The following is a 22,620-nucleotide window of genomic DNA, read 5'->3' on the forward strand; positions in this document are numbered from 1 at the left end:
CCTGGGGCGGCTCGCCTGGCCTCGTCGATTCCCTGCCGCGGCGGGGGCTGCCGGGGTCCCCGCCCGGGGTCTGTCCTGTTCGCCGCCGGTTACCTCGCCCCCGGTCCCCCGGAGATGGGTCGCTTCCTAACCCTGCTCTCACCCACCCAGGGAGCTGATCATGGGCGAGGACCCGGCCCAGCCCCGGAAGTACAAGAAGAAGAAGAAAGAGATGCCGGCCGAGGGCCCCCCGAACTCCCCCACCAACGATGTGAGTGTGTGTGTGTCCCCACGCTGTGCCCCAGGGCAGCGGTTTCGAGGAGGGGGAGCCGGATGCTGTAGGCGCCTGGGAGCTGGGGTTGCAGGGATCCGGCAGAGCAGCGTCATGGGAGGCCCGGCCAGGATTCCCTGGGGTGTGGCCCCCTCGGATGCCCCCCGGGGAAAAGGGCTGAGATGGAGAGCCACTCTGCCTCCCGGCGCTCCTGCCGGTGGAGAACTGGATGGGGCTTGGTATTAGGAGTGTGTTTGTGTGTGTGTGTGTGTGTGTGAGACGGTGGGTAACTGACTCCGTGTGTGTGACGATGGGTCACTGACTGTGTGTGTGTATGTGTGTGTGTGAGACGGTGGGGAACTGACTCTGTGTGTGTGTGTGGGACAGTGGGTCACTCCGTGTGTGTGTGTGATTGTGGGTCATTGACTTTGTGTGAGAGACGGTGGGTAACTGACTCCATATGTGTGTCTGTAGGTTTGCGTGTGGGACGATGGGTCACTGACTGTGTGTGTGTGTGTGGGGGGGACAGTGGGTCACTCCGTGTGTCTGTGTGTGTGTAGGTGTGTGTGTGGGATTTTGGGTCACTGACTTTGTGTGTGTGTGTGTGTGTGTGTGTGTGTGAGAGAGAGAGAGAGAGAGAGTGAGAGAGAGGTCTGAATCACTGGGGCTGGGGTTGTGATTTGTGATTTCTGTGTGTGCGCGAATTTATGCGGTGGCGGCGTGGGGTTGTGATTGTGGCTGGCTGGTTTGCTGTGTGTGTGGGGGTGCTTTGGAGCGTTGTGAGTGCGTGATCCATGGTGCGGGCCCGCCCTGTTGCACGTGTGTGTGTTTCCCACATTTGCGGCTGTGATCACTTGAGCCTGGTTTGCTGTGGGTGTGGTTGTGGTGGGGTGGATTTTGGTGTCTTTGTGCACGTCTGCCTCTAGACGCAGGTCGGATGTGAGCAGTTGTGGCGTGGGGTTGTGACTGTGTGTGACTGGTTTGCAGTGTGTGGGGTTGTCGTTCGTGGGGTTGTGGCTTCGGTGGTTGTGGTTGTGTGGATCTCTTGTGGCTGTGTGCGCCTTCCTGCTTGTGTGTGTCCGATCTTGGGGTTTGCGGCGTGATGGCACGTGGCCGGTTGTAACGAGCGGGGTTCTGACTGTGTGTGACAGTTGTCTGTGGCTACGTGTGCCCACACGCAAGCCTGCATGATACTTGTGTGTGTGTGTTAGATTGGTGTGGCTTTGCTTTGGGGACACCAGATCAGGGGAGCAGTTGTGTGCGATTGGTGATGTTTGCGTGTGGAGGGGCGGGGTTGTGATTTTTGTGGGTGTTGCCTGTCGCTTGGGGACTGGGTCGTGGTGGGATCTCGGCTTGGCAGTTGTGTGTGTCGGTTGCATGGTCACGGTTGTGGAGCTGGCGTGAGCTTGGTCTGCGTATGGAGCAGGTTGTGTGATTTTGGAGTTGAGATTTTTTTTTTGTGGTTTTGTGTGTGCAACTGAGCAGCAACCCCTGTTGGATATGTGCGGGGTCTGGGAGCCAGGACTCCTGGGTTCTCTCCCCAGCTCTGGGAGGGGATCAGGGGCTGGTGGGTTAGAGCGGGGGGGGGGGCTGGGAGCCAGGACTCCTGGGTTCTCTCCCCGGCTCTGGGAGGGGAGCAGGGGCTGGTGGGTTAGAGCGGGGGGGGGGGGCTGGGAGCCAGGACTCCTGGGTTCTCTCCCCAGCCCTGGGAGGGGAGCAGGGGCTGGTGGGTTAGAGCGGGGGGTGCTGGGAGCCAGGACTCCTGGGTTCCGTGGCTCGCTCTGAGTGCAGCAGTCTCCCAGCTCTGCTCAGGACGGTCCCTTGCTGTTCCCGGCGCCAGCCAGGGGGGGTCGGTAGCGAGATTCCCCCCCCCCCATCACCGGCTCCCTCTCTCGCCCTTTAGCCCACGGTGAAGTACGAGACCCAGCCGCGGTTCATCACCTCCACGGGCGGGACCCTGCACATGTACCAGCTGGAGGGGCTCAACTGGCTGCGCTTCTCCTGGGCCCAGGGCACCGACACCATCCTGGCCGACGAGATGGGCCTGGGCAAGACCATCCAGACCATCGTCTTCCTCTACTCCCTCTACAAGGAGGTAACGTCGCCGGGGGAAAGAGCCAGGCGCCCCGCCCCAGAGGTGGCCGCATCTCGGCGCCGGGCGAGGGGTCCCCATGTCACCAGCAGCCCCGCCCCAGAGGGGGCCGCATCTCGGCGCCCCTGTATAACCAGCCACTCTTTTCTCTGCCCCCTAACCCCTTGGGTGACTCTCTTTGCCCAGGGTCACACCAAAGGCCCCTTCCTGGTCAGCGCCCCGCTCTCCACCATCATCAACTGGGAGCGGGAGTTCCAGATGTGGGCGCCCAAGTTCTACGTGGTGACCTACACGGGCGACAAGGACAGCCGCTCCATCATCCGCGAGAACGAGTTCTCCTTCGAGGACAACGCCATGAAGGGCGGGAAGAAGGCTTTCAAGATGAAGGTGAGACCGCCCCTCCCCCTCCCACCCCGAGCCGCGTGTGCCTGGTTATTCTCATTGGGCAGGGGAGCCAGGACACCTGAGTTCTCTCCCAGCTCTGAGAGGGGAGTGGGGCCTAGTGGTTAGAGCAGGGGGGTGCTGGGAGCCAGGATTCCTGGGTTCTCTCCCAGCTCTGGGAGGGGAGTGGGGGCTGGTGGGTTAGAGCGGGGGGGCTGGGAGGCAGGACTCCTGGGTTCTCTCCCAGGTCTGGGAGGGGAGTGGGAGTTGGTGGGTCAGAGCAGGGGGGCTGGGAGCCAGGATTCCTGGGTTCTCTCCCAGCTCTGGGAGGGGAGTGGAGGTTGGTGGGTTAGAGCAGGAGGGGCTGGGAGTCAGGACTCCTGGGTTCTCTCCCCGGCTCTGGAAGGGGAATGGGGTCTGGTGGTTAGAGCAGGGGGGGCTGGGAGCCAGGACTCCGGGGTTCTATTGTGAGCTCCTGTCACCTGCCTGTGCCTATGTCTCCTGGCGTGAAGCGCGGCTCACGGTGCTCGGGGCAGGGTGCTGAGGCTGGGCCAGGGAGGCACAGGGTGTGTGCGGGGCTGGGGATCACTGATGGGGCTTCCCGTGGCTCGGGGTCCCCGGCTCGTTAGCTCCACCCGCTCACCCGACCCGGCCTTTCCCCGCAGAGGGAAGCTCAGGTGAAGTTCCACGTGCTGCTCACGTCCTACGAGCTGGTCACCATCGACCAGGCGGCGCTGGGCTCCATCCGCTGGGCCTGCCTGGTGGTGGACGAGGCTCACCGTCTGAAGAACAACCAGTCCAAGGTATGGGGCGGGGAGTGGGGGCTGGAGCAGGGGGGCCGGGAGCCAGGACTCCTGGCTTCTCTCCCTGGCTGCGGGAGGGGAGCAGGGGCTGGTGGTTAGAGCAGGACTCCTGGGCTCTATCCCTGGCTCTGGGAGGGGAGTGAGGTCTGGTGCGTTAGAGCAGGGGGGGCTGGGAGCCAGGACTCCTGGGTTCTATCCATGGCTCTGGGAGGGCAGTGGGGGCTGGGGGCTTCAGCTCTTTCTCTGCTGGGTTACCAAGCTCTCTGAGCTCCCTGCACAGCACCCTCGGGCTGCCCCCACTGGTGTCTAGAGGGCTGGGGTGGGGGCTGCAAGCCTTTGACACCCCCCATGCCCCTCTCAGTTCTTCAGGGTGCTGAACGGTTACAAGATCGACCACAAGCTGCTGCTGACAGGGACGCCACTGCAGAACAACCTGGAGGAGCTGTTCCACCTGCTCAACTTCCTCACGCCGGAGCGCTTCAAGTACGTCAGCCCCCCGCTACCCCACATGAGACCCCTGCCCTGACCCCCGGGGGCCCCGCAGGGAGCCAGGACATGGCCTCGTGCTGGGAGATCCCCCTCCCTGACCCCCTGGGACCCTTAAGGGAGCTGGGACACGGGCTCGCGCTGGGAATTTCACTCACCCTCCTTCCTGGCACATGCACCCTGTTCCCCCCACCTTCAAGGAGACCCCCCCACCCCGATTTGCCTCCACCTTGCCTGGGCATCACCCCACCTTGGTTGGCTTGGTTTGGCGTGGGGGGTGTAGGAAAGTCACGCCCCACGACCCCTAGGAGTATGGGACCTCACACCCGTGGCAGCGCAGCAAGGTTCGGTGGCGTGCTCTGCTGGGGATGCGAGACCCCAGGCCCCTTGGGTCCAATCCCCCTAGTGAAGCAGGATGGGGCCGGGGCACCGTGCTGCAGGGCGGGGGCTGGCGGGGCTCAGGACGGGGGCAGGACAGGGGGCAGTGCTGCATGCCAGGGGATTGGCTCGGGCCTGGCGAGGGAGCCTGGCAATGCCCCAGGCTAACCCGGCCCCGTCCGCCTGTCCCCGCAGTAACCTGGAGGGCTTTCTGGAGGAGTTTGCTGACATCTCCAAGGAGGACCAGATCAAGAAGCTGCACGACCTGCTCGGCCCTCACATGCTTCGGCGCCTCAAGGCCGACGTCTTCAAGAACATGCCGGCCAAGACGGAGCTGATCGTGCGGGTGGAGCTGAGCCCCATGCAGAAGTAACCGCCTCTGTCCGGGGGAGGATTGGGTGGCGCTCGGGGGCGCGGTGGGGCAGGGAGCGGGGTGGGGGGGCTCAGTGGCGGGCATCGGAGATAGGGGCATAGGCTGGGGTATGGATGGGATTGGAGAGCCGTTCCCTGCCTGGCACTGTGTGAGTGTGTTGGGGCACGTGGTGAGAGCAGAGGCTGGGAATCAGAACTCCTGGGTTCTCTCCCTGGCTCTGGGAGGGGTCTAGTGGTCAGAGCGGGGTGGGGGCTGGGAGCCAGGACTCCCTTCCCTTCCACACTGCTGGGGAGCAGGCTCTGGGGCGGTGGCAGGGCCCAGCCTCACCCTCCCTCCCGCTCCCTGCTCAGGAAATACTACAAATACATCCTGACCCGCAACTTTGAGGCCCTGAACTCCCGGGGAGGCGGCAACCAGGTCTCCTTGCTCAACATCATGATGGACCTCAAGAAGTGCTGCAACCACCCCTACCTCTTCCCTGTGGCTGCAATGGTATGTCCCGCCTGTCCCGGGGGAGGGGGAGGAGTCTGGGGAGACCCTGGTGTACCCAGGAGGGTGTGGGCGTGTTGGTATATTCCATCTGTCCAGGGGGAGGGGGCCTGGGGAGACCGCAGTGTACCCCGGAGGGTGTGGGCGTGTTGGTATCTCCCGTCTGTCCAGGGAGAGGGGGCCTGGGGAGACCGCAGTGTACCCCGGAGGGTGTGGGCGTGTTGGTATCTCCCGCCTGTTCCAGGGGAGGGGAGGAGTCTGGGGAGACCCCAGTGTATCCTGGAGGGTGTGGGCATGTTGGTATCTCCCGCCTGTTCCAGGGGAGGGGAGGAGTCTGGGGAGACCCCGGTGTACCCCAGTGGGTGTGAGTGCATTGATACATCCTGCCTGTCCAAGGGGTGTGGGGGGGGTGTCAGGCAGACCATGGTTCATCCCGAAAGGGAAGGGCTTGGACCCAGGAGGCGGAGTCAATTAAGCTGGGTGGAGCTTTATATGCAGATTAGGCCCCATGGACACATTCTACAACTTCACATCGATTCTGGTCCGGAAAGAATCCTTTGAAAGAAACGTATCAAAATGGAAACTTATTTTTAAAACGTTCGAAAGGATTTTACAACATACGCGGCGTTTTGACGCCAAGCGTTGATTGAACGATGGGGAAAATTAGCGGGAGCGGCCTGGGGGCAGAGGGGTGGAAAACGAGTGAATTTGATTTAAAAACCGCCGAGGTGGGGGAGGGAAAATCTTTCGTTGGGGGCGCCAGAGACGAGTTGTCGGGGCTGGGAGAGGGATGCGGAGAATCACCGTCGAGTAGCGTAAGGCGTTAGCCGCCATGGGGAGGGAATCCGTGTGGTTTCTGGCGGGGCTGTTTCGTCGGGGCCGAGGATTTGGGCCTGAGCGCCGTCCCATTACCCGCCCTACGCTGGGATCCGTCCCTAAGATCTCCCCTTTGCAGCGCCCGGAATCAGCCCCGGCCCCGCCTGGGTGGGACGGGGGCGGTTTCGGGAGCTGAATGGCTGCCGTCTTGGCCTTGCCAGGAATCCCCCAAGCTGCCCAGCGGTGCCTATGAGGGCGGCGCCCTCATCAAATCCTCCGGCAAGCTGATGCTGTTACAGAAGATGTTGCGGAAGCTGAAGGAGCAGGGCCATCGGGTGCTGATCTTCTCTCAGGTGAGGTGGGCCGAGGGACCGGTGCGGGTGGCGTCTGTTAGTTTGCAGCCTCGTGCGGGTGACACGTACGTGATGTCTTTCCTCTGACGCCCAAATGCCTCAGGGTCATTAACTACCCCCCCCCCAGGGTTCGGAGGGCGCAAATCCAGGCGTCCTGGGGCGTTCCGGCCCCGGGCAATTCCATCCTGCCCAATGGATCCCCTCTCAGACGGATACAGCAGCCTCCCTCGTGTCCCGTCTGAAACTCCTGCACGGCCAGGGGTGGTTAAATAGGGGCTGCCCCACCCCAGAGGTGGCTGCATCTCAGCACCCTGCGAGGGGTCCCTGTTTTCGAAGCCCAGCAGTGACCACCCTGATCTCCCCTGAACGCTCAGATGACAAAAATGCTGGACCTGCTGGAGGATTTCCTGGACTACGAAGGCTACAAGTACGAGCGGATCGACGGCGGGATCACTGGAACGTTGCGGCAGGAAGCCATTGACAGATTCAACGGTACGAATCCTCCTGCCCAGACCCCCCTGACCAAGATTGGGGGCCCCATCGCGCCGGGCGCTGAGCGACTGACGTTGCGAGTTGATGGCTCCAGCCTGGGCCCCATGATCCCCGCAGCCCAGGCCCGGGCTGGTGAGAGCCCCCCTGTGGCCAGTCGGGGGAAATCAGCTGTAGCAGAGACTTGCGTTGGCAGCTGCGGCCAGTTTGGTTCGTTAGTGTCCTGCTCTCGTCAGGGAGGAGATTCCAACCTGGCCCCCTCTGCCCCAGTCCCACCAGTGCCCAGGGTCATGGTCCCAGACAGCAAGAGCTTTGATGGTTCCAGATCCAGATTTGGGGGGGTGGGGCGGTTCTTGCCCGTGCAGGAGGCTGGGATTTCCCCTGGGTGACCCGTGCGATCTCTCCCCCAGCTCCCGGGGCCCAGCAGTTCTGCTTCCTGCTCTCGACCCGGGCCGGGGGTTTGGGCATCAACCTGGCCACCGCAGACACGGTGGTCATCTTCGATTCGGACTGGAACCCCCACAATGACATTCAGGTGAGTCCCCCACGGCCCCACACCCCCTGGGCGGGCGGCTCTGGGGCAGGCGAGGGTTCCCCTTGCCCAGGATGGCTGCTGAGGAGACCCAGGCCCGGAGGACCCACCTGGCTCCTTCTTCCTGAGCCCCAGGTTGCATCTCTGGCTCCGGAATAGCTCTGTAACCACCCATGGACCCTCGGCTCTTTACCCCCGTCAGGGGTCTGGCCCTTCTCTTGGGGGGTGCTGTGAAGGGGAATCTGGGAAGCAGTTGGCCGGCCAGAGAGGTGCCCCTGGGGCAGGGTGGGTGGGGAGATAGAGCCGTAAGGGACTCTGTGTCTCGGGCGGATGGACTCAGGCAGAGAGCTGCCCCGGAGGACGGGGTAGGTAGATTTTTGCCTCTGAGATGGGTTGGGTGGATCTAGATCACAGGGAGGGATGGAAGGGACAGGCCAGCGTCCCTGGGTGGGTGGGCCAGATGAACAGGTGGGCAGGTGGATCGGGCAGATGGATGGATAGTCAGGTGGACAGGGAGGCAGGTGGGTGGGTCAGGCAGATGGTTGTCAGGCAGACCAGGAGATGGGTGGGTCGGGCGGGCGGGTGGGTGGGCGGACAGGGAGATGGGCAGGTGTGGAGGAGCGGGTGAGTTGGACAGGGAGGCAGGCCGATGGGCGGATGGGGAGGCGGGCGGGTGGGTCGGGCGGATGGGGAGATGGGCAAGTGTGGGGGGGCGGGTGAGTTGGGCTGGGAGGCAGGTCGATGGATGGGGAGGCGGTTGGGTGGGTCGGGCGGATGGGCGATTGAGTGGATGGGGAGGTGGGTGAGTGGGTCGAGTGGGTGGATGGGCTGGCGGATAGGGAGGCGGACGGGTGGTTGGATGGGGAGGCGGGCGGGTGGGTGGATGGGCAGACAGGTGGTTGGGTGGGCGGGCGGATGGGCGATTGAGCGGATGGGGAGGTGGGCGGATAGGGAGGCAGACAGGTGGGCGATTGAGCGGATGGGGAGGCGGACGGGTGGTTGGGCGGGCGGGTGGGTCGGGCGGACGAGCGATTGAGCGGATGGGGAGGTGGGCAGATAGGGAGGCGGGTGGGTGGCTGGGCGGACGGGGAGGCGGACGGGGAGACAGCCTGGCACCCCTGCATCTCACCCCACGCCCACCTGTCCGGCCCCGCAGGCCTTCAGCCGGGCTCACCGCATCGGCCAGGCCAACAAGGTGATGATCTACCGGTTCGTGACGCGGGCCTCGGTGGAGGAGCGGATCACGCAGGTGGCCAAGCGGAAGATGATGCTGACCCACCTGGTGGTGCGCCCAGGGCTCGGCTCCAAGGCCGGCAGCATGTCCAAGCAGGAGCTGGACGACATCCTGAAATTCGGCACCGAGGAACTCTTCAAGGATGAGAACGAGGGTGAGGGGCGGCTGGGTGGGGTGGGGAGGACAGGAGTGGGGCTTGGCAGGGGGGGTGGGGGTATAGGGGGTAGGGTAGGGGATGGCTGGGGTGGGGGGCGAGGGATAAGGGTGGGGCTGCCTGGGGAGGGGGTTGGGGGATAGGAGGTAGAAGATGGGTTGGCTGGCTTGGGTTGTGTGGGGTGAGAGATGGGCGTGGGGCTCGGAGGCGGTGGGGGAGGGGCTGGTGGGGCAGAGCTCAGAGGGGGCCAGCTGGGTGGCGGGAGGAGGGCAGGACTTGGAGGAGCCTGGGCTGGGGGGGGGGCCAGGCTGAGGGACGGGGGCCCTGCGATCCCTGGACCGCCCCGTGGGGGGAGGCGGGGCTTGCTTGGAGCAGGGGAGGGGAGCCCCACAGCCCTTGTTGCCCCCAGACTCGCCCCCTGGCTTCAGCCTCCCTGCGGAGGCCGCGGGCAGGGCTTGCGGGGCCCCCACCCTGACGTGGGTCTGCCCCCCCCCCCCAGGGGAGAACAAGGAAGAGGACAGCAGCGTGATCCACTACGACAACGAGGCCATCGCCCGGCTGCTCGACCGCAACCAGGACGCCACCGACGACGCCGACGTGCAGAACATGAACGAGTATCTCAGCTCCTTCAAGGTGGCACAGTACGTGGTGCGGGAGGAGGACAAGGTGAGTCGGGGGGAGCCTGGGACCGGAGCTGGGGGGGGGGGCACCGGCCCGGCCCGGCCCAGCCCCTCACCCCCAGCCTGCGTTGGCAGATCGAGGAGATCGAGCGGGAGATCATTAAGCAGGAGGAGAACGTGGACCCCGACTACTGGGAGAAACTCCTGCGCCATCACTACGAGCAGCAGCAGGAGGACCTGGCCCGGAACCTGGGGAAGGGCAAACGGGTCCGGAAACAGGTCAACTACAACGATGCCGCCCAGGAAGACCAAGGTCAGCACCCCGCGATCCCTGCACTTGGGCGGGCAGGGCCGGGAGTGAGGGGCAGGGCTGGGGGGGTGGGGCGAGCAGGGGCTGCTGGGCGGGAGTGAGGGGCATCGGCAGGGCTGGGCTAGCAGGGACTGCGGGGCAGGAGTGAGGGGCATCGGTAGGGCTGGGGGCGGGGCAGGGCTGGGCTAGCAGGAGGTTGTGGGGCAGGACTGGAGACAGGGCAGGGCCAGCCGGACCTGCCATTATGGGATCCTCTCGTGTATCCCGCAGCTGAGAGGGGGAATTTGCAGCGGCCCGGGGGCAGGAGGGGTTGTTATTCTCGCTCAGCGACGTTGGGGCGAGTGGGGGAGAAAACGAGTGTGTGGTGCAGATGCGGGTCCGGGGGGATTGGGGTAGTGTCCTTTTTGGGGCAAACGCACCGCACCCTTTTTACGCCTTCTGCCTTAGACCCGCAATAGTAGTGAGCTCTGTTTTCCGGGATTGACGGGAGAACAGGTGCTGGGTATAACTGGATGTGATGTATCCCAGTTTTGGGCTGGAACATCCTGGGTTCTGTTCCTGGCTCCGCCAGCAGCCTACCGGCCAGCTTTAAGCAAGTCCCCGCCCTGTGCCTCAGTTTCCCCATAATGCTGCTGACCTCCTTGAGAGCTGCTGCTAAGAGCTACAGGATTAATAACCAGGATTAATCATAGAATACCGGGGTTGGAAGAGACCTCAGGAGGTGTCTAGTCCAACCCCCTGCTCAAAGCAGGCCCAATCCCCGATTTTTGTCCAGATCCCAAATGACCCGTCAAGGATTGAACTCTCAACCCTGGGTTTAGCAGGCCAATGCTCAAACCACTGAGCTATCCCTCCCCCCGTCTTGCACGAAATCGCTGCTGACCTCAAAGCGGATGGAAATCTGCCTGCCGAGACGGCGAAGAAGTAACATAATCTCGACGTGGAGAGGGAGATAAGGCATGTTAAATCGAGCCGGCTGGGGTTGGAGGCAGGTACCTGCAGCCTGGAGATAGGATGCAGATTTCTCACCGCCAGGGGCAACAGTTTCCCCCACAAGTGGTAGATCCGCAATAAGATCCGCGCTAGCTCCCTGTCCCGGAGTCCCCGGCGATGCTCTGGAGCTGCTCCCTACGCAGCCAGGCAGGACGCTGGGGAGTCTCCTCTCCGGGAGCAGCCTGTCTGCAGGACACACAGCTCACCCGACGTCCACCTTCCTGGGTCTGACCAGCCTCCTCTGCCCCTCCGTGCGCTTCCCACAGCCAGTCCGCCCGGGCGGGGTCCTGGGGGGGCCAGAGGGTCCTGCCCCCCAACTCCACAGTCAGACGGGACTCTCAGCCAGCCAGTAACACAGAAGGTTTATTAGATAACAGGAACACGGTCTAACACGGAGCTTGTAGGTGCAGAGAACAGGACCCCTCAGCTGGGTCCATTTTGGGGGGCAGTGAGCCAGACAACCCCGTCTGCACTTCACTCCTCGTCCCCAGCCAGCCCCCAACTGAAACTATCTCCAGCCCCCCCCCCCCCCCAGGCTTTGTCCCTTTCCGGGCCAGGAGGTCGCCTGATTCCTTTGTTCTCCAACCCTTTAGCTCTCACCTTGCAGGGGGGAAGGGCCCAGGCCATCAGTGGCCAGGAAACAGGGTGTCGGCCATTCTCTGTGTCCAGACCCCTGCACGCACCTGCCCTCTAGGGCTCTGCAATGATCATACATCCTTATCCCACCCCCTAGATACTTAAGAACTGCCTAGGGGAAACTGAGGCACCCCCATACTATTCAGAGGAAATATTAAGAACAGTCCCACTTCGTCACGCTGCCCCACAAGATATGGACCAGGTGCAGGGATTTCTGGGTATAATTGGTCTGTGCCACACCCGAGGTCACATCCGATCATCAGATCAGCCTCTCCAGGCCTATCAGTTCATGACTCTCCCTGTGCAGGTCTTTAATGAGAACCAATCAGAAGACAGTCAACATAGCAGTTTTCTGCCCAGAAACCACTGTTTTGTTTAAACCAAAACGTCTTGTGGGAAGGCGTCAATTTCAACGGGAAAATTTCAAAATGATTTGAATCAACATGGAGGGGTCTCAGTTCATGTCATTTCGACTTTCTCATTGAACTTCGTTCCCTCTTTATAGCTCCTTTTGACTTTTAATTTTTAAACACTTAAACTTTTAATTTTCATATTATTTTTATATATAATATTTTGTATTTATATAATACTTTATATATTATAGTTCATAATAATCAACTTTCAATTTTATCCATATATTAATAGCTAAGTTTTTATCTATATATACTTGATATTTAAATATTGTCTCTAATATAAAATATTAAGTATTAAAATATACATTTTAATTAAAATTTAATATTTATTTTAATAGTATTTATATTATATTTAAAGTATAATAAAATCTTATATGTTATACTTTAAATATAATATAAATACTATTAAAATAAATATATATATATAATTTTATATTTTATTAAAATATTTTTATAATTTAGATTAATTATATTTAAGATTTTATATTATGCTTTAAATATAATACAAAGTATTAACTATGAACATGTATCAACATTTTATATTATACATTAAATATAATATTAACTGTTCAATATATATTTATCTATTTTACTATAAATTTATAAAGTATTATAAAGAAATCAGATAGGAACTATTAAAGTATACATTTATGTATTTTCATAGTTCTTATTTCATTTCTGTATAGTTTAATAGTAAATATTTTATAGTAAAATGAAAATCATGACAATATATGAAACATAATATTTTATAGTATACTTTGTTTTTTATATTTAATAGTTTATATTATCTATAGCATTTTAAATATAATCAATATATAAATCAAGGGGAGGGATAGCTCACTGGTTTGAGCATTGACCTGCTAAACCCAGGGTTGTGAGTTCAATCCTTGAGGGGGCCATTTAGGGATGTGGGGCAAAAATTAGGGATTGGTCCTGCTTTGAGCAGGGGCTTGGACTAGATGACTTCCCGAGGTCCCTTCCAAACCTGAGATTCTATGTTTCTATGATAATATCAGTTAATATTTTCCATAACACTTTACATTTAACATATACCGTTGTGAATATTTTATATTCTTTATAATACTTTCTATAGTATATTCAATATGCAAGACTTGGGGGGAGGGTGTAATATTTCACATGGATCAAGATCTGTATCATACTTCCGAATGTTTCAATATCACATCAGGAAGGTCATTTTGATGTGTCCTAAACAAAAAGTTCCCGATTTCCCAGCTTGCGGGAACTTTTTGAATTTCGACTTCGGGAGAGAAGGGGAAAATGGCTTGTGTGGGTTGGGGGTCAGGACGTGTCCCGGCGCTGTGAGCCAGGGTCTGCGATTCCCCCTCCCCGCCATCTGGGTATCTTCGGATGTGAACGAGCCGGCTTCTTCGTTTTTAAGCCAGAGCCATGCTGTGATGTGGGGGGCAAATTAGCGAGCCGCGGTGCAATGGGGATCAGAAGGAGGAATCTGTGCTGGGATTCCCCCATGCCCCCCAAACCTTGCTCTGGAGTGGGGCTAACAAGGGACAGTCTGCTTCCGGTTACAAACTGCCGTGATGCTATTTCAGACAATCAGTCCGAGTACTCGGTGGGATCGGAAGAGGAAGACGAAGACTTCGACGAGAGGCCGGAAGGTGAGGGCCCGGGTTTGGGGGTACAACCGCTCTGTATCAGTTGGGGGGGAAAACATCAGACCCTGTCCCAGGGCTAGGCCCATTAAAGCCTTGCTTAGGAATGTCAAATTCTCAGAAATGTTGCAGGCGTGACGATTTTTTGTGTGGGGGGGGGGGGGCCGGAAAAAAACTTACGAAAGAATGAGATCCCGTCTGTGGTCTCCCGCTTGTCGAAACTTGCTCTGCTCCTTCAAGGATGAGAACCGTGTTACGCGGGATGTAGTTAGCACGTAAGAAAGGAGAGCTGGTAACGTTGATGAAATCAGCGTGCCCAAATCCTTTCGTTTTGATTCAGATAGAGTAGTAGGAGCTAGACCTGGACACCAAGGTACCGGGGCGAATTTCGTTTTTTTTGCCCGCTGGCAAGCAGCGGGGGGAAAAAACCAAACAAACGTGGCCAATCAAAAGCATCTGGCGTGGGATGAGTCAAGCCGGAAGGTTGTATCTTTTGGGCTTGGAAAGCGTTTGCGCGGACGTGATCACGCGGGCGGAAAAGACACTCCTCTTTCTAGCGGAAGAGCTCGGAAACGCGGTTGACGAGCACGGTCTGTCGGCATTATCGGATATGGCCGGTGTCGTGGCTGTAGTGTAGACAGACCCAGCTGCAATCTGAGCATGGCCCAGGCCGGGTGGGAAGCTCCGGGCCCAGCATTGGAGGTGTACTTTGACCACTGCCTCTAGATCTCGTGCCTAGTGTGACTGGGGGGGCCCAGGTCCCGGGGACAGGTGGGTCCCTGGTTTTAGGGCCTGGGTCTGTGCAGTGCCTGGCATAATAGGGACCCACTTCGGGATGGGGACGGGGTAGGGTCCGTGCAGCCAGCGCTTGGCACTCGGCCCCCGCGCCAAACCCCCCGTTCTGTTCCCAGCCCCCGGGGCGGGGGCTCAGACCTCTTTGGCTTGGCGGGTAGGGGGTCTTCATTGCGTCTCCTTCCGCCCACGCAGGACGGCGCCAGTCCAAACGCCAGCTCCGCAACGAGAAAGACAAACCTTTGCCACCACTGCTGGCCCGAGTCGGGGGCAACATCGAGGTGAGATGCTGTCCTGGAAGCCAGGACGCCTGGGTTCTCTCCCGGCTCTGGGAGGGGAGTCGGGGCTGGTGGTTTAGCGCAGGGGGGCTGGAGCCAGGACTCCTGGGTTCTCTCCCTGGCTTTGTGAGGGGAGTGGGGGCCAGGAGCCAGGACTCCTGGGCTCTCTCCCAGCTCTTGGGAGTCGGTGGGAGGGCGAGCGGGGGCTGGTGGGTTAGAGCAGGGGGTGCTGGAGCCAGGATTCCTGGGTTCTCTCCCCGGCTCTGGGAGGGGGGAGCAGGTGAACTCTGGCTCTGCTAAGCAGGGCCTCATCTCTCAGCAGTGGGCCCTGCGGGCACTTGGGCCCTGGGGAGGGCGCTGGGGGACCCACAGAGCGCAGGGAGCTGCCCGGGGAGGGCACTGGGGGTCTCTCTCTCACCCGCCTTCGCCTCCAGGTGTTGGGGTTCAACACACGCCAGCGCAAGGCCTTCCTGAACGCCGTCATGCGCTGGGGGATGCCCCCCCAGGACGCCTTCACCACCCAGTGGCTGGTCCGGGACCTGCGAGGCAAGACAGAGAAGGAGTTCAAGTAGGTGTAGATGCAGAGTGCCGGCCTGGGGAGGGCTCGCCAAGCTGGGGAGACCCTGCTCCCCAATTCTCCCAGCCTCTCTGGGTTCCGGGGAGGGAGGGCGAGCAGGGCCCCCCCAAATCGCAGGTGCTGCCCGTGCCCCCTTGCCACATGATGACGGCTCTTACTCATCTGAGTGCCCCATTACGCCGCCAGCCGTCTGCTTTCCTGGAGTGGGCGTGGGAAGGCGCCGCCCCCTCCCTCGCGCAGACGGAGATCACCCCCTCGTAGGGGGGCGGCTGTGCCGGGGCAAACCGGGGGACATGCCTGAGCTGTGGCTGTGCCCCCCACCCCGAGCCGGCCTGTCGTACAGGCTCCATGCAGGGCGGGATGAGAAGCTGGTTCTGATGGCAGCTGGCAGGCATTCGAGAGAGTGGGGAGAGTGCGTGGCGCGGCTGGCATCCTGACGCCAGTGATTTTGGGCCCCCCCCCATCCCGTGGGCCTGCTGGATGGAGGCACTGCCCCCCGCTGGCATGTGTCCTAGTCCCCGCACGTTGCTAGCAGCCAGCTAAAGGGGATTCTCCTTCAGCTCATGCGGGAGGCGGGGGGGCTTCGTGGCTCTCAGCTCCTGGTCTCCCCTCTTCCCCCCCCAACTCCGCAGGGCCTACGTCTCCCTCTTCATGAGGCACCTGTGCGAGCCCGGGGCAGACGGCTCAGAGACCTTTGCCGACGGCGTGCCCAGGGAGGGGCTGTCCCGGCAGCAGGTCCTGACACGCATCGGTGTCATGTCGCTGGTGAAGAAGAAGGTGCGTTGCCGGGGGGGGTTGCGGGGGGGCCTGGGCTGAGGAGCGCGGGGGGGAGGCGCGTCTGTCGGTCCGTCCCGGGCCTGCGGGAAGGAGCTCGGCAGCTGTGGAGCGTCGGCGAGCAGCTGCCGCTGGAGACGCCGGGAGAGGATCGGGGGCGCGGGCTGAGCTGTGTCTAGTGAAGCCGCTCCCGGAGTGGGGGTGGGGGGAGCTTGCGCAGGGGGTGGGAAAGGCCCGAGACAGCACAATCTAGTGAATAGCCACTGACCTTCTGCCAGCCGCCCCCACCCCCTGGCACTGTGCCTCAGTTTCCCCTCCTGTCTATTTAAACTGTGAGCTCTCAGAGGCAGGGGCTTTTTTCTCACTGACAGGCTCCCCCATTTCATTTGGGGCAGAGGAGTTGATTGCACTTTCTAGGACGATGGTGGGAGGGGCCTGATGTTGGGCGGGGGCGTCTGGGTTAGGGTTGAGGGGGGCATGTGGGACTGACGCGGTGCCGTCTGCTCCTCACCCACCCCGCAGGTGCAGGAATTTGAGCACATCAACGGGCGGTGGAGCATGCCCGAGCTGATGCCCGACCCCAGCGCCGACTCCAAGCGGTCGTCCCGCGCCTCTTCGCCAACCATCAAGACCTCCACCACCACCCCCGAGCCCAGCTGCACCAACACGCCCTGCACCTCCAAGCCAGGTGGGCCCTGGCCCCACGGGGGCCGGATCCCGGTACCGCCCCGTGGGGCCACAGCCCGGGAATCTCACCCACACAGGTGGGGGGAGGAGCCTCACCCTATCACAGGGGAGGAGCCTGGGGCCTCACCCTATCACAGAGAAGGGAGTGGGAGGAGCTTGGGGCCTCATCCTATCACACAGGAGGGAGGGGGAGGAGCCTGGGGCCTCATCGTATCACAGAGGAGGGAAGGAGACGAGCCTGAGGCCTCATCCTATCACAGAGGAGGAGCCTGAGGCCTCATCCTATCACAGAGGTGGGAGGGGGAGGAGCCTGGGGCCTCATCCTGTCATAGAGGTGGGAGGGGGAGGAGCCTGGGGCCTCATCCTGTCACAGAGGAGGAGCCTGGGGCCTCAGCCTATCACAGAGGAGGGAGGGGGAGGAGCCTGGGGCCTCAGCCTATCGTGGAGGAGGAGCCTGGGGCCTCATCCTATCACAGAGGTGGGAGGGGGAGGAGCCTGGGGCCTCATCCTGTCATAGAGGTGGGAGGGGGAGGAGCCTGGGGCCTCATCCTGTCACAGAGGAGGAGCCTGGGGCCTCAGCCTATCACAGAGGAGGGAGGGGGAGGAGCCTGGGGCCTCAGCCTATCGTGGAGGAGGAGCCTGGGGCCTCATCCTCTCACAGAGGAGGAGCTTGGGGCCTCACCCTATCACAGAGGAGGGAGGGGGAGGAGCCTGGGGCCTCTCCCAGCCGCAGGGTCCCCTGGCCCCACCCGGGAGGCTGGCACTGCCCAGTTGATGCCGGTCTCCTCACAGCCACGCCAGCCCCCAGCGAGCGCGGGGATGGGACGGGGCCCCTGGCCGAGAAGGAGGAGCCGGAGAGCAAGGAGCCAGAGAAGGAGCCGAAGAGCGGCGAGCGGACGGAGACGGAGGTAGGCGCTCGGGGCCTGGCAGATAGCCGGGGCTGATCTGGGCACTTCCCAGCCCAGCCAGTGACCCCCTAGGGAAACTGAGGCAGGGGTCTGGGGCTGAACTTCGATAACCACGGCACAGGGCCTTGCTCGGGGCTGATCTCCACACGCCGCTGCCCATCTGTGGTGCAGGGCAAGGCACAGTCGCCTGTGCACATTTTCCCTTGTTCCGTGCGGGGGGCGACACCGAGATCTTGTGGCTTCTCCCCACCCCAGAGATGGCCCCGAAGAGCCAGTTGGCCAGCGGGCAGGTCCCTGATTTCGTGGGATAATTCCCCCGTGGCTGGAGATGGGACTAAAGTCCAGGGAGGTGCTGGGTTCGGTACCTCCGTCTGAGACTCAGTTTCCCCACCTGTGCAGCACGGGGGTGATAATCCTGCCCCTCGTTCTGGGGCAGATAAATGGCTGCTCGGATATTAGCAGGCTGCGGCCTCGGGGCCTGGGGATTTGGCCGCTCCCCCGGCATGTCCGCCTCCTCAAACCCGTGTCCTCTCCCCCTCAGGGCCCTGCTCTGGAGCAGCCAACGCCCACCACCTCCCCCGGGGAGAAGAGCGAGCCAGAGGCAGCCAAGAAAGCGGACGAGGACGAGCCCATGGGGCTGGGGGAGAAGGAGCCGGAGGCAGAGCTCTCGGTCAAGGAGGAGAAGGAGAAGTCGGGTAACGCCCGGTCTCTTCATTGGGGTCAGTGGGCCTATATGGCGAAGGATATATAGTGGCTATGGGGTGGATGGATGGAGAGTGTCTATAGGGACAGATGGAGACCCAGTGCTCTGCCTGACTGACAGATGGGGAAACCGAGGCTGGGAGAGGTGCTGGGACTTGCACGGGGAGGTGGCCAAGACGGGTCCTAACCCGGGGCCTCCCTCCTGAGCTTGTGCCAGCACCTGGCTGATCGTGGCTCACGGGTCTCGGTGCTGTCTGGTTCCAGGTGCCGGGCCGGAAGAGCCCGCAGCGGAGAAAGCCGAGGAGAGACCTGCTGACACCGACGAGCCCAAGGAGAAGGGGGACGGGGAGGGGCCGGAGGTGAAGAAAGGTAACTTGTGGAGGATTCACAGGCCTGAAAGGGCGAGGATCTGGGTTCAGGATGCGAGAAGGGTTTCCTTCTGCGTGGCTTTGTCTGTGGTTTCACCGCGGGGCGACTCTGGGGGTCTGGAGAGCTTCTGACATTGTGCGTGAGGGGCAGCGATCGGAGCTAAGAGCGGCGTGAACTGCCCCTGTGCAACTCTGTTGGGGCATTAACTCTGAACCCTAATGATGGATATTTAAAAGGCCGCCCTTATTAGCTCTTTCACACAGCCACGGCGGGGTGCAGGGGTGAGGGGCAACATCTGGGCCTGAGCCGTCTGTCTGTGTGCATAGCAACTGGGGATGTTGACTCTGACCCCTAATGATGGCCCTTGTGCTTGCAGAAGAGGTGAAGGTGGAGAAGGAAGCTGGCAAGGAGCCCAAGGCGGGCAGCATCAAGGAGGAGAGCAAGGCCAACGGGCGGAAGGAGGACAAGGCCGACAAGCCCCGGTTCATGTTCAACATCGCGGATGGCGGCTTCACAGGTGAGAAGCCGCCCCTGGTGTGCCGGGGCTAGCGTCTGAAGAGCAGGCGCGGAGGAACGGTCTGTGGGGCGACAGGTCCCTGATCTCAGTTGGGGAGGGGGCGTCTGGATGGTGTGGGCACGCCCACGGATCTCACGTCGCCCGCCTTCCCCCCCCCCCGTCCCTTTCCTCTGCAGAGCTGCACACGCTGTGGCAGAACGAGGAGCGGGCGGCCATCTCCTCCGGGAAGCTGAATGAGATCTGGCACCGGCGCCAGGACTACTGGCTGCTGGCTGGCATCGTTCTGTATCCTTCACTGCGGCCTGGCTCCGGGGACGAGGAATCTGATCCCGCCAATTTCAAAGTGTCTAATCCATCCCAGCGCGCAGTTCCTCCCAGCTGTGGGGCGTGACCGATTCCAGCACGCGATTTCCCCCCACGCTCCCCAGCCGTGGGATATCCCCGATCCAAAATCCAGTTTCCCTGTGGAACTCCCCGCCACTGGATATTACCAATCCCCAAACCCAATTTCCCTGTGGAACACCCCACCATTGCATATTACCAATCCCAAAAACATTTCCCTGTGGATCTCCCCGCTACTGGATATTACTGATCCCAAAAAAACTATTTCCCTGTGGAACTCCCTGCCATTGGATATCACCGATCCCAAAAACCTATTTCTCTGTGGAACTCCCCACCACTGGATATCACCGATTCCAAAACCCAGTTTCCCCGTGGAACTCCCAGCCACAGGATGCCACTTAATGCCCCAGTGCCAGGATTGATACCCGCAAGTTCCAGAGAGACTGGTTGTTTTGAACCAGTTACCCAACCAAGCCAGGTCTCCTCCCGCCCTGGAGAGCTGCCGAGCCAAGCTTTCCTGGCAACCCCATTCCCGATGGGTTCTCTGGAGCGTCCCCGAGTCCTGTCCCCTCCTGTGAGGGCGTCTGGTTGGGAGTGGGAGGGAGAGGCAAAGGGGGCAGCCCCCGTCCACTGCCGGCAGGATCCTTAGCGCCCCCCCGCCCTGTGCAGGCATGGCTACGCCCGCTGGCAGGACATCCAGAACGACGCCCAGTTCACCATCATCAACGAGCCCTTCAAAACCGAGGCCAACAAGGGGAATTTCCTGGAGATGAAGAACAAGTTCCTGGCCAGGAGGTTCAAGGTAGGAGTGGGAAGTGGGGACCCCCCCCCCGGCCCCCTGAGTCAGTGGGGCTGGGCGGGTGGCAGGGCCCAGGACCGCTCTTAACAGCGGGGTCACAATGCCCTTAGGAGAGTAGAATCCTAACTTAGTACTCCTGGTTCTCTCCCTGGCTCTGGGAGGGGAGCAGGGGCTAGTGGTTAGAGGAGGGAAGGTTGGGAGCCAGGACTCCTGGGTTTTCTTCCCAGCTCTGGGAGGGGCCTGTGGGCTGGTGGGTTAGAGCAGGGGGGTCTGGGAGACTGGATGCCTGGGTTCTCTCCCCAGCTCTGGGAGGGGCCTGTGGGCTGGTGGGTTAGAGCAGGGGGGTCTGGGAGACTGGATGCCTGGGTTCTCTCCCCAGCTCTGGGAGGGAAGTGGGGGCTGGTGGGTTAGGGCAGGGGGGCTGGGAGCCAGGACTCCTGGGTTCTCTGCCCAGCTCTGGAAGGGGAGTGGGGTGTAGAGGGTCAGAGCAGGGGGGCTGGTGACCGTCCATGAGCCCTGTGCCCCTGCGAGTTGCGGGCGGCTCAGCTGGCTCTCCTGCCCCCTTCCCCGCAGCTCCTGGAGCAGGCACTGGTGATCGAGGAGCAGCTGCGCCGAGCCGCCTACCTGAACATGACCCAGGACCCCAGCCACCCGGCCATGGCGCTCAACACCCGCTTTGCCGAGGTCGAGTGTCTGGCCGAGAGCCACCAGCACTTGTCCAAGGAGTCCCTGGCTGGCAACAAGCCTGCCAACGCCGTCCTTCACAAGGGTAAGAGGAGGGCGGGCAGGCGGGCGCGGAGAGGACGGTGTCTGTAACGTCCAAAGCATCCTCTGTACCGTGCTCTCTGAATCATTAAAGTGGGGTTGTGATCAGAAATGCCGCTGTGTTCGGTTGTCTCCTTAATCCTGCTCTGTGTATCTCTGGTGTATCCTCTGAGTATCTCTTTGTGCATCTGCTGAGTATCCCCCCCAAACCTCTGCTGAGTATCCCCCCAGGCATTGGCTAAGAATTTCTGGGGTATCCCCCAAGTATCTCCGGTGTATCCCCCAAGTATCGGATGGGTTTGCCTGGAGTATTTCTAGTGTATCTGATGACTATCCTCCAAGTATCTGCTGAGTATCGCTGATGTGTGCGCTGAGTATTGCTGGTGTATGCCCTGAGTATCTGCTGAGTATCGGTGTGTGCCCTGAGTATCTGCTGAGTATCATGGGCGTATCTCTCGAGTATCCTTTGAGTATCTCTTGGGTATCACTTGTGTATTTCTCCCCGAGTATCATGTGAGTATCTCTGGTGTATTTCACCTCCCTCCCTAACCCTGAGTATCATGTGAGTGTCTCTGGTGTACTTCACCTCCTGCGTATCTCTGGTGCATTACTCCACCATCACACCCCCCCACACCTGATGGGTATCTCTGGTGTAATCCTGTCCCGAGTATCATGTGAGTATCTCCGGTGTATTCATCCTCTTGAGTAACTCTGGTACAGCGGTCCCTGCTGAGTATCTCCAGTGTATTTCTCCTCTTAAGTATCACTCGAGTATCTCCAGCATATTCATCCCCCTGAGTATCTCTGGTGTATTCATCCATCTGAGTATCACCACTCGAGTATCTCTGGTGTATTCTTCCCCCAAGTATCTCTGGTGAATTCACGCCCTCACCCCCGAGTATCACTTGAGTATCTCTGGTGTATTCATCCCCCTGAGTATCGCTTGAGTATCCCCCAAGTATCTCTGGAGTTTTCATCTCTCTGAGTATCCCCCAAGTATCTCTGGAGTATTCAGCCCCCCGAGAATCTCCGGAGTAATGTCCCTCCCCACTCGATGGTCTCCGGGCTGAGCCGACCTGACACGGAGGTTGGGGGAGACGGGGCAGGGCCCTGCTCTGCCTCGGGGGCCCCGGCTGGCTCGGCCCTGGTGGGGCGGGGCCCCCGCCGGGCAGCCGGCCTGGCCCCTGCGCCCCGCCTGACGCCTCTCCCCCTCTCTCTGTCTCTCCGCGCCCCAGTGCTCAACCAGCTGGAGGAGCTGCTGAGCGACATGAAGGCCGACGTGACGCGCCTGCCGGCCACGCTGTCCCGCATCCCGCCCATCGCCGCCCGCCTCCAGATGTCCGAGCGCAGCATCCTTAGCCGCCTGGCCAACAAGGGCAACGAGACGCAGACCACCCCGGTAACGCCTGGGGGGGGCTTGAGCCTGCCCCCATGGGCCTTGTAACAACTGGGGGGCTTGGCCCTGCCCCCACATGCCCCATAATGCCTGGTGGGGGGGCTTGGCCATGCCCCCGCAGGACTTGTAACCAGTGGGGGGGCTTAGCCCTGCCCCCACAGGCCCCATAATGCCTGGGGGGGGCTTAGCCATGCCCCCCGCAGGACTTGTAACCACTGGGGGTGCTTAGCCCTGCCCCCATGGGCCTTGTAATAACGGGGGGGGCCTAGGCCCTGGCCCTGCAG

General features: G+C 60.6%; 1 protein-coding gene across 24 annotated transcripts in view; it reads left to right on the forward strand.

Moving 5' to 3' along the window:
• CHD3 (chromodomain helicase DNA binding protein 3) overlaps window positions 1–22,620 on the forward strand; it is a 57,894-nt gene that overhangs the window by 34,282 nt on the left and 992 nt on the right. For 11 of the 24 annotated variants that reach the window (XM_043503643.1, XM_038386248.2, XM_043503641.1 and 8 more), the window contains exons 14-39: window positions 151–250; window positions 2,154–2,345; window positions 2,529–2,729; window positions 3,389–3,526; window positions 3,888–4,009; window positions 4,586–4,759; window positions 5,114–5,255; window positions 6,290–6,421; window positions 6,796–6,913; window positions 7,321–7,445; window positions 8,599–8,830; window positions 9,330–9,496; window positions 9,586–9,763; window positions 13,371–13,436; window positions 14,418–14,503; window positions 14,935–15,068; window positions 15,710–15,854; window positions 16,374–16,539; window positions 17,331–17,446; window positions 17,988–18,141; window positions 18,413–18,517; window positions 18,894–19,034; window positions 19,211–19,319; window positions 20,046–20,178; window positions 20,749–20,944; window positions 22,176–22,339. In XM_043503643.1, coding sequence (XP_043359578.1) covers window positions 151–250; window positions 2,154–2,345; window positions 2,529–2,729; window positions 3,389–3,526; window positions 3,888–4,009; window positions 4,586–4,759; window positions 5,114–5,255; window positions 6,290–6,421; window positions 6,796–6,913; window positions 7,321–7,445; window positions 8,599–8,830; window positions 9,330–9,496; window positions 9,586–9,763; window positions 13,371–13,436; window positions 14,418–14,503; window positions 14,935–15,068; window positions 15,710–15,854; window positions 16,374–16,539; window positions 17,331–17,446; window positions 17,988–18,141; window positions 18,413–18,517; window positions 18,894–19,034; window positions 19,211–19,319; window positions 20,046–20,178; window positions 20,749–20,944; window positions 22,176–22,339 — 3,736 coding nt within the window. Of the gene's footprint in view, window positions 1–150; window positions 251–2,153; window positions 2,346–2,528; window positions 2,730–3,388; window positions 3,527–3,887; window positions 4,010–4,585; window positions 4,760–5,113; window positions 5,256–6,289; window positions 6,422–6,795; window positions 6,914–7,320; window positions 7,446–8,598; window positions 8,831–9,329; window positions 9,497–9,585; window positions 9,764–13,370; window positions 13,437–14,417; window positions 14,504–14,934; window positions 15,069–15,709; window positions 15,855–16,373; window positions 16,540–17,330; window positions 17,447–17,987; window positions 18,166–18,365; window positions 18,392–18,412; window positions 18,518–18,893; window positions 19,035–19,210; window positions 19,320–20,045; window positions 20,179–20,748; window positions 21,180–22,175; window positions 22,340–22,620 lie in introns of those variants that run through there. The other 13 variants (XM_043503640.1, XM_038386244.2, XM_038386247.2 and 10 more) reach the window with 5 other exon arrangements.

This window comes from Dermochelys coriacea, chromosome 28 (genome assembly GCF_009764565.3).
Source record: "Dermochelys coriacea isolate rDerCor1 chromosome 28, rDerCor1.pri.v4, whole genome shotgun sequence".
NCBI lineage: Eukaryota > Metazoa > Chordata > Testudines > Dermochelyidae > Dermochelys > Dermochelys coriacea.